The following is a 15035-nucleotide window of genomic DNA, read 5'->3' on the forward strand; positions in this document are numbered from 1 at the left end:
ACACACAGACTCTCACCGGGGTACGGGGTCCCACACACACACACACAGACTCTCACCGGGGTACGGAGTCCCATACACACACTGACTCTCACCGGAGTACAGTCCCACACACACACCGACTCTCACCGGAGTACAGGCTCCCACATACACTGACTCTCATTGGGCTACGGGGTCCCACACACACAATCACTAATTCATTTAGCATAAAGGTTCAAATGAGTAAAGAGAATGATAGAAGGGATGAGTATCAGATGGAAGACAGACAGCGATAGAGAGAGAATACATCAATGATAAAGAGTGGGAGAGATGTTTTTCAGTTGCACCCAGCAGGGTAGCAATTAATAGTTTGTATATTCTTTGATGTAGAAAAGTATTTTTGCCATTTCAAACTCAATCAACTTTCTAATGCTTGTTGTAAATCTAATAGATAATTTTCAAAAGGTGATGACATTATTTATTTATACTCCTGGAATTATTTATGTAGTAATTAATTTTGCAGTAACTTTGAATGGTTTTTCAGTTCTTTTAACCCTGGGTTTTAAAATAATTTTTTTTCAGATGTTTACATAAAGCAGAGAATGTTAATTGTGAAGATGAGCATCACTGCAGATAGTCAACAGCTTGGGTGTCAGGCAGCTTAACCTCAGAATGTGGCCATTCTAATGATGCTAATTTTCTTTGTTTGTTTCTGTCTTGCTGGCTCCACCTATCCCTAAACACGTCAATTCCTGAACAGCTACTTTGTGAGGCTGTAAATATTTACATTCTTTCATGAGATGTCATGGAGATGGTTATCGCCTGGCACTTATGTGGCATGCATGTTACTTGCCACTTGTCAGCCCAAGCCTGGATACTGACCAGATCTTGTTGCATTTAAACATTGTTCCGTATCCGTGGAGAGATAGTAGGAACTGCAGATGCTGGAGAATCTGAGATAACAAGGTGTAGAGCTGGATGAACACAGCAGGCCAAGCAGCATCAGAGGAGCAGGAAGGCTGACGTTTCGAGGTAGGGGGATAGGTCAGTCCAGGGAGGACGGACAGGTCAAGGAGGTGGATGAGGCTGGTAGATAGGAGGTGGGGGTGGGGCTTGAGGTGGGAGGAGTGGATATGTGGGAGGAAGGATGGACAGGTTAGGGAGGCGGGGACGAGCTGGGCTGGTTTTGGGATGCGGTAGGGGGAGGGGAGATTTTGAATCTTGTGATGTCCACATTGATACCAGTGGGCTGCAGGGTTCCCAAGCGGAATATGAGTTGCTGTTCCTGCAACCTTCGGGTAGCATCGTTGTGGCACTGCAGGAGGCCCAGGATGGACATGTCGTCTGCGGTATGGGAGGTGCAGTTGTTTAGTGCGAACCGAGCATAGGTGTTCTGCAAAGCAGTCCCCAAGCCTCCGCTTCACAAGCTTCAAAATCTCCCCTCCCCCTACCGCATCCCAAAACCAGCCCAGCTCATCCCTGCCTCCTTCCTCCCACCTATCCCCTCTTCCCACCTCAAGCCCCACCCCCATCTCCTACCTACTAACCTCATCCCGCCCCTTTGACCTGTCCATCCTCCCTGGACTGACCTATCCCCTCCCTACCTCCCCACCTACATTCACCTTTACTGGCTCCATCCCCGCCTCTTTGACCCGTCTGTCTCCTCTCCACCTATCTTCTCCTCTATCCGCCTCCCCTTCTCTCCCTATTTATTTCAGAACACCTTTCCCCTCCCCCATTTCTGAAGAAGGGTCTAGGCCCGAAACATCACCCTTGCTGCTCCTCTGATGCTGCTTGGCCTGCTGTGTTCATCCAGCTCTACACCTTGTTATCTCAGTACCTGTGGAATTGTGAATGGTGCTGAACATTGTGCAATCATCAGTGAACATCTCCATTTCTGACCTTCTGATGAAGGGAAGGTCATTGATGAAGCAACTGAAGAAAGCGGGGTCTAGGACACTCCCCTGAGGAACTTCTGTGGAGATGTCCTGGAGCTGAGATGATTGCTGAGAGAGGCAATGTGATTCTGGTACAAATATGATGGACTGTACTTCCTCCTTCCATGCTATGACACATAGATGATTCTGTGGAATGTGGTACAGTGATCTCACTGTGAGATAGTGCCTGTTATCAATCCCAGCCATCACAGGAAAAAGTGAGACATTCAGTTCTTCTAACCATAATTACTATTCAACTAAATCTCTGCTCTCCTACATTCCAAATGCTTTTACTCCAAATCCATCGCTATTAATGTGTCCATTTCAAAATTTGCAATTTGCTCCAGGCTTAGCAGCTTGTTGTGGGATTTGGTGGAGGAGTGGGGATTGACAGGAGGTGGAAGGTAAGGTACCGGATTTAATTCAGTTGGCTGGACAGTTGGTTTCCAAAGTAGTGCGATGCTAACAGCGTGGGTTCGATTCCCACACCAGCTGAGGTCACCATGAAGGACTCCCCTTCTCAACCTCTCCCTTCCATATGAGGCTTGGTGGCCTCAAGTTAAGACACCACCAGTCATCTCTCTCGAACGAGAGAAGAGCCCTTTTGTCTGGTAAGATGGTAGTGACACATGTTGCAATTCAAAAGCATGGATATTGTAAGGTGTTAGGGAGGAAATTACAGAGCCGCTTGCAGAAATATTTGTATCATCTATAACTACGGATGGAGGAGGACTAGGGGGTGGCTAATGTCGTGCCTCTATTTAAGAAAGGCTCTAAGGAAAAGTCTAGGAGCTATAGACCTGTGAGTCTGACATCAGTGGTGGGTAAGTTGTTGGAGGGGATTTTGAAAGATATGATTTACATGCATTTGGAGAGGCGAGGAATGATTAGAGATACCCTGGTTTTGTTGGAGGAAAATTGTGTCTTACAAACTTGGTTGACTTTTTTGAGCAAGTAACCAAGAAGGTTGATGAGGGTAGAGCGATGGGTGTTGTTTACTTGGATTTTAGTAAAGCCTTTGACAAAGTTCCACATAGTAGACTAATTAATAAAGTTAGATCACATAGGATTCAGGGTGAGCTTGCCAATTGAATACAAAATTGGCTTAATGGCAGGAGACAGAGTGGTGTTGCAGGATTTTCAAGCGGGAGGCCTATGACCAGCAGTGTTCCACAGATAGCGACACTAAGTCAACTTTTGTTTGTCATTTATTTGAACAATTTGGATGAGAATATCGGAGGCGTGGTTAGTAGGTTTACAAAATTGGTGTATAGTAGGACAGTGAAGAAGGTTATCTAAGGTTACAAAGAGATCTTGATCAATTGGGTCAAAGGGCTGAGGAGTGGATGATGCAGTTTAATTTGGATAAATGTGAGGTATTGCATTTTGGTAGAACAAACAAGGATAGGACTTATCCAATTAAAAGTATGTCCCTGGGGAGTGTTATTGAACAGACAGACCTTGGGCGTCAGGTACATAGAAACATAGAAGATAGGACCAGGATGTGGCCATTCGGCCCTTCAAGCCTGCTCCACCATTAAACACAATCAGGCTGATTGTCCAACTCAACAGCCTAATCCTGATTTATTCCCATAACAGGTTTGTTTGGAGTTTGAGAGAGTCTTCAATCAAGTCCCACATAAGAGATTATTGTGTAAAATTAAAACGCATGGGACTAGGGGTAGTGTACAGAGATCAACAGAAATCTGAGATAACAAGGTGTAGAGCTGGAAGAACACAGCAGGCCAAGCAGCATCAGAGGAGCAGGAAGGCTGACATTTTGGGCCTAGACTTCTCCAGCATCTGCAGTTCCTACTATCTCTACAGAAATCTGGTTGGCAGACAGTAACTAACAGGGTACCGCAGGTTGGTTTCACAGGTCGGCGCAACATCGAGGGCCGAAGGGCCTGTACTGTGCTGTAATGTTCTATGTTCTATGTTCAGTGCTAGAATCCCAGATATTCACCAAATATATTAATGATTTTGATGAGGGAATTAAGTATAATATCTTTGAGTTTGCAGATGACACAAAGCTGGGTGGGAGGATGAGCTGTGAGGAGGATGCAGAGATGCTTCAGTATGATTTGGATAGGCTGAGAGAGTGGGCTAATGCATGGCTGACGCAGTATAATGTAGATGCATGTGGGGTTATCCACTTTGGTAGCAAAAATAGGAAGGCAGATAATTAACTGAACGGCGATAAATTAAGAGGAGTGAGGAATGTGCAATGAGACCTGGGAGCCACTGAAAAGTAAACACACAGACATTAAAGACGGCATTCGGGTTTGCTGTCCTTCATAGCAAGAGGATTTGAGTACAAGAGCAGGGATGTTTTGTTGCAACTATACTGAGCCTTGGTGAGACCACACCTGGAATATTGTGCATCAGCCTTTAGAGTGAAAGATACTTAAAACACCCCATTAATACTAAAGAATACAGGGGAGGAATTAAGTACTATCACTAGAGATACAGTATTAGACATTGTAATAAAAGCAGATAAGTCCCCTGGCCCTGATGGCTTACATCCTAGGATCCTAAAAGAAGTAGCTACATGGATAGTGGATGCATTAGTTGTAATTTTCTTGGATTCTGAAGAAGTACTGGAGGATTGGAAAACTGCTAATGTGACATCCTTAATCAAAAGAGGCAGCAAAAAGTTGAATTAATAATTAAAGGAAGTAATAGCAGCATATTTAGAAAAACTTCAACATAAATAGACCTGGGAGTATTTGTACATGAAACAGAAAGGATATCATTTAATTGGAGGCACTTAACAGAAAGTCTAATAGTATGATTCCCAAATCTATTTTGATTTAGTCTCTTCCTGCTCTCCCTACCCCACCCTCCTCACCTTTGATGGTTTGCATTCCCCATAATGGGCTTTACTTGTAAATACCCAATGGCCTACACAGCTGTTTTTACTGGAGGTGGTTATTAGTAAAAAAAAAAGCTAAAAAACATCAGTGATTTTGATGGTGGGAATGTCAACCCTGTTGTGTGTGATAACTTCTGGGTAGAATTTTTTGTAAAAAGTATGACACCAGGTATGGAGGGATTGTGTTATGATCAAAGGCTAAACAGGTTGGGACTCTACTCACTGGAGTTGAGAAGAAAGAGATGATCTCATTGAAACATATAACATTCTTAAGGGGATTGACAGGGTAAATACTGAGAGGATATTTCCTCTCAATGAGAGAGTCTAGGTCTAGAGGACATAGTTCCAGAATAAAGGGTCACTAATTTAAGAACGAGAAGAGGAGGAATTTCTTCTCTCTGAGGGTTGAGTCCTTGGAATTCCTTGCTTTGGAGAGCTGTAGCATAGAGTCCTTGTGCATATTCAAGGTTGAGACAGAGATTCTTGATCAGTAAGGGGAAATCGACGGTAACAGGGAAAGGGCAGGAAAGTGGTCGTGAGGAAAGGTTGGGTCAGCCATGATCCTATCAGATGGCACAGCAGACTTGAGGGGCCAAACGGCCCTCTCCAGTTCCTATTTCTCACGGTCTTGTGTGCAGTTTTGGTTTCCTTATTTGAAGAAGTATGTTCTTGTTTAGAGGGAGTGCACCAAAGGTTTACCAGACTGCTTGCTGCGTTAGCGGGACTGAAGCATGAGGACAGGTTGAGTCGTTTAGGATTATATTCACCGGAGTTAAGAAGAATGAGGGGTTGGATCTCAAACCTACAGAATTCTAACAGGACGCTCCTGTTAGGGGATCCAAAACCAAGGGTCACAAGTCTAAGGATACAGAGTAAACCATTTAGGACTGAGGTGAGGAGAAACTGCTTCACCCAGAGAGTGGTGAGCCTGTTGAAATTATTTAACCCCAGAAAGCAGTCAGTGTCAAAACTTTGTATGCTTTCAAGGAGTTGGATATAGTTCTTGGGCTAAAGAGATCAAAGGATATGGGGGAAAGGCAGGAACAAACTATTGAGTTGGATGATAAGCCATCATCATAATGGATGGCAGGGCACATTTGAAGGGTTAAATGGCCTACACTCTTTTTTAAATGTTTTTGTTTCCACCAAGTCTAGTTCGCCCATCACTCCTATGCTCCCTGACAGCCACTAACTCTCAGTCAAGTAAGGTCTTTAAAATTCTTATTCCCGATTTCAAACCCCTCCACAGTTCTTTACTTCCCCATTCCTGTAACTTCCTTTGTACTGACAACCCTCTGAGATCTTTATGTCTCTGAAACTGTGGCCTCTTGTGCATCCCAATTTTAATCAGTCTACCATTGGTGCCCATATATTAAACTACCTGGACCTCTCCTTATGCTCCTTAAAACAGGCCTTTTTGCACCAGGTTGTATGGTGTGTCTTATACTTTGTTTTACAATGTTATAATTCAAAGACCTTATTTTTACTTTTCTTTTGATTATGCACTGAACTTAGAAGTGGACTGGTTTAAAACCAAGGACTGTGAAAGGAACTTTTAAAAAATAAGTTACTGGAACTCATTGTAAATGTTCTCACACAGCTGAGGTGGTGATGGAGAGGAATAAGAGAGGTAGGTTGTACACAGAGTAAGATTTGATAAACAATAAGTTGCTGATTGATTCATGGAGTTGTAAAAATTGCTATTACCCTGACAGCAACTATTTGATTGGACCCTGGGAAGCTTGTGGGCAAAAACGATACAGGCAGAAGCCTTGAACTACTGAAAGGCACAGATGGTGTATCTCTTTCTTTAGTAATATATCTGAACTCTGAGTAAAACCAGCTTATTTTCACTTACCAGTTGCTGTAAGTTGTTGATTTTAACCAGAAACTAAGAAACTTTGCAGCCAATGTACCAATTGCTTCTGTCCCTGTGAGGGAGTGAAAACAACCTGAGGAGAAATTGAAGAGTAGCAAGTCCTGACAAACAAAAGGATCATCTCAGCAAACCTGGTAGACAGGGACCATTGAACTATTTCCCCAGGCTTTTACTCTCTCTACACATAAAACCAATTTTATCCCCATGGGGGCAGAGATGGGGGATGAAGGGGATTAGAGTTTTAACAAATAGAATTATGTCAACAGTTCATAGCTGTTTGCCCGTGATTAGAATCTGTATTTATAATAAATAGAACTTCTTGTTACATACACAAACTTGGTCTGTGTGTTCAGTTAGCCTGGATCGATTTCATATGTAAATTTGTATTCTCTGATAACATTTTTAATGTTTAATACAACTCTAGAAATAACAAGGCTTGATTTCGCCATGCTCCATCAGTGCAGTGTAACACACAGAGTGACCCAGAGATGCTTCATTATCTTAAAAGGTGCTATAAAAACGTAAGCTGTTGTCAACATAAAGTCTTACTTCGGTTTCTGGCTAAACAGATGCTGCCACATGTGAATACTTACATTGCTCTCCTTCAGAGTCCACAATATACAGGGGTCAGCGCTGAGGGAGCGCCGCGCTGTCGGAGGAAGCGCCACGCTGTCGGAGGGGTCATCTTTTGGAAGAACATTAAACAACTTAGTTCAACTTGCAGTTGATAACATCTTTAATGGATAATAAGTATTCAGACACTTCACAGGACCATTAATGGGTATTTAAGGTCCATGCTACATGCAAGAAGGAACTCCACAACTGGTGACTTTGGGCTCATTGAGATGGTAATCACAGCAAGAAAACTGCTCTTCCTTAGTAAGCTATGACTCCTGTGAGTGTGATTGATCTTAACTCTGGCTGAAGATAGGATTGAGTATTGTTGAGAATTTACTTTGCAACAAGGTGGTGGACGAAGGAGGACAATGTGGAATGACGGTAAAGAGTGAGTTTGATGTAAAAATTATTCATTCAATCATCCAATGGGATGTCCAGGTGGCAAAGTGCAACAGTCCCTCCATGCAGAGTTCTGTTTAAGATTGGAACAGATCCCAGAGATTAGAATTTCAAAAAAAGTTATCACTGACTCAATCTTTCAAAATATGAACACATTTAATCTCAATAAAATGTACAACAAAGACCTTAAAGATTATAGAACATAACTACACAACCTGTCACCACCACTCATCTCAGTCAAACTCTGAATAAAATAAACTCTGTATAAGTTCTTGCTCAAATTTAAAATTGTTAATGCTGTTTAAGAGTAGGCCATCCCCACACACACATTCTAGGCAGTAATGACAAGGCTGTTGGAACTATAGGAGCCGTGCTACACAGAATTAACATTTAAAATACTTGAACAAAATAAATTCTAATGTGTTAAGTTACCATTTCAGAAAAAAAACCCTGAATTATTTAACAAGTAATCAAATTCTCTTTGCAAAACAGTATGAGTAAGAGCACGTGAGGGAGGCTCTGGGTTTTCTGCTCCATCTGCATTAAGTCGTCTTTGTTTTCAGTATCAAAGCTCTCCCAGTTCATCAGCAAGGGCTGGAAGCTCAGTAGGTGTGAGTTTGCTAATCTCAGTAAGGGGCACTTACCCTCAAGATTCTGGTCTAGATTGGGAGTATCAGCCAGGGTTCCTGCTCGATTACTGTGCAGGAATCCCTGGGGTACAGGGCCCAGTTCAAACAATGCTCTACCACATCAGGCTGGGGAAGAATGGAGGCACAATGAGTGTAAATAAAACTTTGAGAAAGCAGAGTGGCAAGTTAGTTGGAAGGAGGATCACTACCTACTGCAAACTTCAAACCAGCTGGTTTACGGTGCATCAACACTGACCTGCATGCAACCTCAGACCCACTTACTTCTCAAAATCATACGCTGCCTCTCACACGACAGCCTGACACACTAACACACTTCTCAGAACAAGGAGCCTCATGCTGATGTTGCTTTTCTTTCTTTGATCTTGCATCATTCGTACTGAAAAGATCGTCTGATGGGGTTCAGTAAATTCTTAGGTTCCTGGAGGTTTTGATGAAGTGGACTGTAAGTTCTCTTTGCTCTGTGTAGTCATCAAGATTACTGGTCATTTAATAGAGGAAGCTCAGGTGTTAATAAAAGCTCCTTGGTCAGGTCCAAGTGTCTCCGGGCAAACAGTGTGACCCCTGACCTGTATGCTGCAGGAATCACCACATAGGACGAGTGAGAAACATCATCTGGAGCAACATCCCCAGAAACCATCCGATTAATCTGCCCTGAGGAGGAAATAAACAGAGTCACTCCTTTGCTTACTGCGGGTTACACTGAAGTGAGCATTCCTTTTAACATGCTGTTGAACTCCAATTTATTTTCTCAACACTATGAGACTATCCACCTCCTGCAATCTTCCCTTTTCCTGCATTTGACAAGATTTAAAAACTGTCCCATTGCCATAAGGGAGGGAGTTTCAGGGCTTTAATGGGAAAGAAAAAAAAGAATGAACGACTTGCATTCACCTTTCATTCCAATCAGACCACTCAAAGTGATGTAAAACCAATAAACTACTTCTGAAGTGTAGGCACTGTTGTAATATGGAAATCAGAACAGCTGATTTGTGCACAGCAAGATGCCACATAAATCTGATAATCAACATTAAAAAAAACTAGCCGAGGGTCAAATTTTAATCTGGACACAGAGAAGAACTCCCTTGCACTTTTTCAAAATGATGCCGCTGTACCATTTATATCTGCCCAAGCAGGTCCACAGGCTGCAATTTAACTTCTAATCTAACTGACACATCTGTTACAGTGCAATTTTCCCTTAGCACTGCACTGGATTATCACCTGAGGAACAGCAATGTGCTTCCAATCAGGATGGTGAGCGATTTGGAGGGGAACTTGCAGAAGGTGGTGTTCCATGTACCTGCTGCTTTTACCTTCTAGGTGGTAGAAGCTGAGAGTTTGGAAGGTACTGTCCTAGAAGCCTGGGCGAGTTGCTGCAGCACATCTTGTAGATGATACACACTGCCACTACTGAGTGTCACTGCAGGAGAAAGTGAGTGTGGAGACATGAACGGTTGGGCCGTTTGACCTTGATGCAGTCAAGCTCCTAGAATGTTAGTGAAGGCAAACGACAGTATTTCGTCAGCCTCCCGACTTGTGCATTGTTGATTGCAGACAGGTTTTGGGGAGTCAGGAGGTAGTCACTTGCCTTAGAATTCCCAGCATTGGCCTTGCTGTTAGGACTATAACAAATGCAGTATGCTTCATACACTGGAAGACAATATTTGGCATTTCTGATCTTTATGACCCCCTTGAGTGGGTAACTCAGAGAAACTTCACTGCACTCACCTACAACATCCAGCTCCTCCCACATGGAATGGTCCAGAGTCTCTTTAAGCAAAGAGAAGTCTGGGTCCCCCGACAACCGACTCATGATATCTTGCATCCGAATCAGCAACTGCGATTCACTGCATAGGCGTTGCTTAACAAGGCTGCTTCTCTCTGCAGACAAGGGAGATATTGTTAGACTCAAGAGTTAGTCAGACATCTTCAGTCAGTTATCTGCATTCTCACATTGAAAGCCAAGTTTTAGTCCTGAGGAACGGGAAACATGGGAACCAGTAGGAAGTCCCAACGATTCAGTTTCACAGTTCCATCCTTGTCACCAATCCCAGCACAGGATCCAGGCCTTGGTTGAAGCTGTATGATATCAATGGTAGGGATAGCACAATAGCAAGATATTACAACACACAATGTGACTGCATCCAAAACATGACAATTGTCACTTGGTCATTTATCCAGTTCACGTCGGCAATGTCAATATAGCTTCTCAGATAATAACCTGACTGCTGGTTGGTTGCACATTCAAGGTCCAGTCAAAAGGCTTTAGCACAATGATCAAAGCTAACACTCCAGTGTAGTAATGCCCCTCAAATACACCACGCTCCCTCAAATATGACCACCAAAAGGAGCGGGTGAGTGCAACACTATCAGAGAGCCAGTTCCAAGAGAGCACCAATGCTGTCTCTAAAGTTTGGTTGAAACCGCTTTCATTATGTTTTCAGGTTCTGCATTCCAATCACAACAACTTGCAGTTGAGCTCATCATCTTGGGTTGTTTTGCCATTCATCTTAAATCTGTGTCCTCTGGTTATCAAATCTTCCTTTAACAAAACCTTCAAGACTTTGAACATCTCAGTCAAATTTTCCTTTACCTTCTCTGTTTCATGCTGCCCAACATTAACTGAGGTCTGTTAATTCTAGGGTAATTTTAGTGAATCCTCTCTGCAACCTCTCCAAGGCTTTTAAAATCCTTCCTACAGTGTGATATTCAGAGCAATTCTCTAATTGAAGTCTCAGGGTTTTGTAAAGATTTTACATAACTTTCTTACTCTGGTCTTTCTGAACCAATCTGCCTTTCAAACAGCTTTCCCAACTTGGCTTATATGATTTGGGTACACACACCTACTTAAATTGGACCATGGAGGTTATCTTGCACTTTCAGAGCAACTAACAGTTTGGCAGGCTCAAAGTGAAAGAAAGAGCTCAGTTTGACACTGAAAACTGCGTCTCGCCAAACAACATTTACCCAGAAATGAAAGGATATTGAGACCAGAAACTGGAGAAGCCAATCCTTACACCAGAATGAAGAGGTGAATTTCATTTGTAAAAATTGGCTCAACAATAGCATGAATATGGTTATGTCCTATTGAATAAATTGCTGCAATGATTTAGAACAGTTTGCTTCTGTCTGAAGTGATGAATGATGGCAATGGCTGATGTTCTCAGAACATTTTACTGGCTGTGGATTTACTAAAATCTGGTTTACCAGTTCTTCTGGTACAGGGGAGGATGAGTGATGGGAGTGGGAAATCAGGTTGTCTCCTGTACCCACCTATTTCTAAGGGATTGGTCATGTAAATCCCTTCAGAGTCCACTCCAAAGATCATCTGATGATGCCAAGCATCTGGGATCCCTTCACCCTCCGGCACAGCAATTTGCATGTTCATAGTTGCTACTGCAATAGCTCCTTTCTTCATCCAGCTCGCCAGCCAAGCAGTCAGGTCCACATTTCGTTCAGGGTAGAAGCTGAAAAATCTCCCTATAACCCTTCCTTCACTTGCCTTCTCTGCACCCTCTATCAGCTGCTGATGGGTGGCACCTGGAACACAGAGAAGACAGCAGTCATTGACAAATGAAACCAATCTGATCACATTCCCTGTCCTAACTCTCATTTCTGCCTTCCAGATTCCCAGCCACCTCAAACACCATAGAACAAATCCCTGCCTAGTATGAAATCATGGTCACCTCACATACTCAAGAAACTTCGTCGTACCTTTCATCCCAATGAAAGCCTCATCCAGTAAGATGTATGCATCACCGGCTGATCAGCATTTATTGCCTGTTCCTAGTTCCCCTTGAGGAAATGGTGATGAGCTGAATTCTTGAACTGTTGCAGTCCACGGGGTGTAAAGGCATCCAAGGTGTCTTCGATGACAAATGAACATCAAATGGCTAAAAGTAATTCTCACTACTAACGTTTTTAGAAGTCAAATATGCTGTGTACAGAAGCTACAGGGGTCTGCAATATACATCATACTTATTACCAGACACGGCACTGGATATCTGAGGAACTAAATGCAAAATTTTCCTGCAGTCATGTTACGAGTTGTACGTCACAATGCAATGACTCGCACATACATCACAGACCCCCTGTCAAAAAATCAATGTTTGGAGACTCAGTTTCAGGTGGTCTCATACACTGGCGTATCAAGTGACAAAAAAAAAGTCAGAACTGTGGCACAACAGGTAGTTCAAAGTCAAGGGATAGTGCAGAGCCAAGAGCTACCAGTGTAGATCAGAACCATTGTAAGACAGGTAGCCCAGAATCACCTGGGCCAGAGCGAAGTAGGGCCATAAAAACAGGAGGAAGAAACTGCAGTAGTGATAAATAGGAACATAGCAATCTGTCAGAAGACAGCGAAAGGCAGCTGCTGACTCTACAACACTGTTCAAACAATTCCTTGTTCTTTTCTGGATTGTGAGGGAAGAGAAATCCACTGTGGATTTATTCTTATACGTATGATGTTTATGTGTTCGAATTTGTCACTTTATAATTTGGTGTGAAGGGGATCAAGGAATGGGCAGTCCCTACTTGGAAAACCAGGCTCAGCACTTCACTCACAAGTACCTGAAGATCTTGGTGACCAGGAACAGTGGCATCTGTGAATGCTGAAGGAAATATAGTCATACTTTGCTTGCTAGGTATGTAACACAACAATTCCCCAAGTAATACCCCTACCCCAACCTTATTCCATTGCTTCTTGGAGAGAAATTGCCCCGGTATGAGAATCAGCGAGTTTAATACTTTTACAATCCCTAGTTGTCTGTCCCTGTTGCTCAGAAGGGAAAGGAGGAGAGCATTAGTCATTGGGGACTCCATAGTTAGGGGGACAAATAGGAGATTCTGTGGGAACGAGAGGGACTCGCAGTTGGTGTGTTGCCTCCCAGGTGCCAGGGTCCGTGATGTCTCGGATCGTGTTTTCGGGATCCTTAAGCGGGAGGGGGAGCAGCCCCAAGTCGTGGTCCACATAGGCACCAACGACATAGGTAGGAAAAGGGATGGGGATGTAAGGCAGAAATTCAAGGAGCGAGGGTGGAATCTTAGAGCTAGAACAAACAGAGTTGTTATCTCTGGTTTGTTACCTGTGCCACGTGCTAGCGAGGCGAGGAATAGGGAGAGAGAGCAGTTGAACACATGGCTACAGGGATGGTGCAGGAGGGAGGCATTCAGACACCTGGATAATTGGGGCTCATTCTGGGGTAGGTGGGACCTCTACAAAGGGGATGGTCTACACCTGAACCAGAGGGGTACCAATATCCTGGGGGGGAAATTCGCTAATGCTCTTCGGGAGGGTTTAAACTAATTCAGCAGGGGGATGGGAACTTGAATTGTAGCTCCAGTGTACAGGAGGTTGAGAGTAGTGAGGTCATGAATAAGGTTTCAAGGTCGCAGGAGTGTACCGGCAGGCAGGAAGGGGGTTTGAAGTGTGTCTACTTCAATGCCAGGAGCATCTGGAATAAGGTGGGTGAACTTGCAGCATGGGTTGGTACCTGGGTCTTCGATGCTGTGGCCATTTCGGAGACATGGATCGAGCAGGGACAGGAATGGTTGTTGCAGGTTCCGGGGTTTAGATGTTTCAGTAAGATCAGGGAAGGTGGTAAAAGAGGGGGAGATGTGGCATTGTTAGTCAAGGACAGTATTACGGTGGCAGAAAGGATGTTTGATGAGGACTTGTCTACTGAGGTAGTATGGGCTGAGGTTAGAAACAGGAAAGGAGAGGTCACCCTGTTGGGAGTTTTCTATAGGCCTCCGAAAAGTTCCAGAGATGTAGAGGAAAGGATTGCAAAGATGATTCTGGATAGGAGCGAAAGTAACAAGGTAGTTGTTATGGGGGACTTTAACTTTCCAAATATTGACTGGAAACGCTATAGTTTGAGTACTTTAGATGGGTCAGTTTTTGTCCAATGTGTGCAGGAGGGTTTCCTGATACAGTATGTAGATAAGCCAACAAAGGTGAGGCCACATTGGATTTGGTACTGGGTAATGAACCAGGCCAGGTGTTAAATTTGGAGGTAGGTGAGCACTTTGGTGATAGTGAGCACAATTCGGTTACGTTTACTTTAGCGATGGAAAGGCATAGGTATATACCGCAGGGCAAGAGTTATTGCTGGGGGAAAGGCAATTAGGCAAGATTTAGGATGCATAGGATGGAGAAGGAAACTGCAGGGGCTGGGCACAATTGAAATGTGGAGCTTGTTCAAGGAACAGCTACTGCGCGTCCTTGAGAAGTATGTACCTGTCAGGCAGGGAGGAAGTGGTCGAGCGAGGGAACCGTGGTTTACTAAAGAAGTTGTATCTCTTGTCAAGGAGGAAGAAGGATGCTTATGTAGAGATGAGGCGTGAAGGCTCAGTTAGGGCGCTTGACAGTTACAAGTTAGCCAGGAAGGACCAAAAGAGAGAGCTAAGAAGAGCCAGGAGGGGACATGAGAAGTCTTTAGCAGGTAGGATCAAGGAAAACCCTAAAGCTTTCTATTGATATGTCCGGAATAAAAGCATGACTAGAGTAAGATTAGGGCCAGTCAAGGACAGTAGTGGGAAGTTGTGCGTGGAGTCTGAAGAGATAGGAGAGGCGCTAAATGAATATTTTTCATCAGTATTCACACAGGAAAAAGACAATGTTGTCGAGGAGAATACTGAGATACAGGCTATTAGACGAGACGGGATTGAGGTTCATAAGGAGGAGGTGTTAGCAATTCTGGAAG

The 15035-nt window shown here is 43.6% G+C and overlaps 2 protein-coding genes across 3 annotated transcripts in view; one reads left to right on the top strand and one right to left on the bottom strand.

Annotated features, from left to right (window-relative positions):
• osgn1 (oxidative stress induced growth inhibitor 1) overlaps positions 1–15035 on the top strand; it is a 194437-nt gene that overhangs the window by 115652 nt on the left and 63750 nt on the right. The gene's annotated exons all lie outside the window — the stretch shown is intronic.
• Positions 7822–15035, bottom strand: part of LOC109936311 — a 12529-nt gene continuing 5315 nt past the window's right edge. The window contains exons 2-5 of one of the 2 annotated variants that reach the window (XM_048608123.1): positions 12046–12197; positions 11605–11871; positions 10060–10212; positions 7822–8985 (exon numbers count right to left, since the gene is read on the bottom strand). In XM_048608123.1, the coding sequence (XP_048464080.1) occupies positions 8810–8985; positions 10060–10212; positions 11605–11871; positions 12046–12052 (603 nt within the window). In that variant the 5' untranslated portion in view covers positions 12053–12197 and the 3' untranslated portion in view covers positions 7822–8809. The remainder of the gene's footprint in view (positions 8986–10059; positions 10213–11604; positions 11872–12045; positions 12198–15035) is intronic. The other variant, XM_020534926.2, reaches the window with a different exon arrangement.

The sequence above is a fragment of the Rhincodon typus genome, chromosome 19, assembly GCF_021869965.1.
Source record: "Rhincodon typus isolate 14 chromosome 19, sRhiTyp1.1, whole genome shotgun sequence".
Classification (NCBI taxonomy): Eukaryota; Metazoa; Chordata; class Chondrichthyes; order Orectolobiformes; family Rhincodontidae; genus Rhincodon; species Rhincodon typus.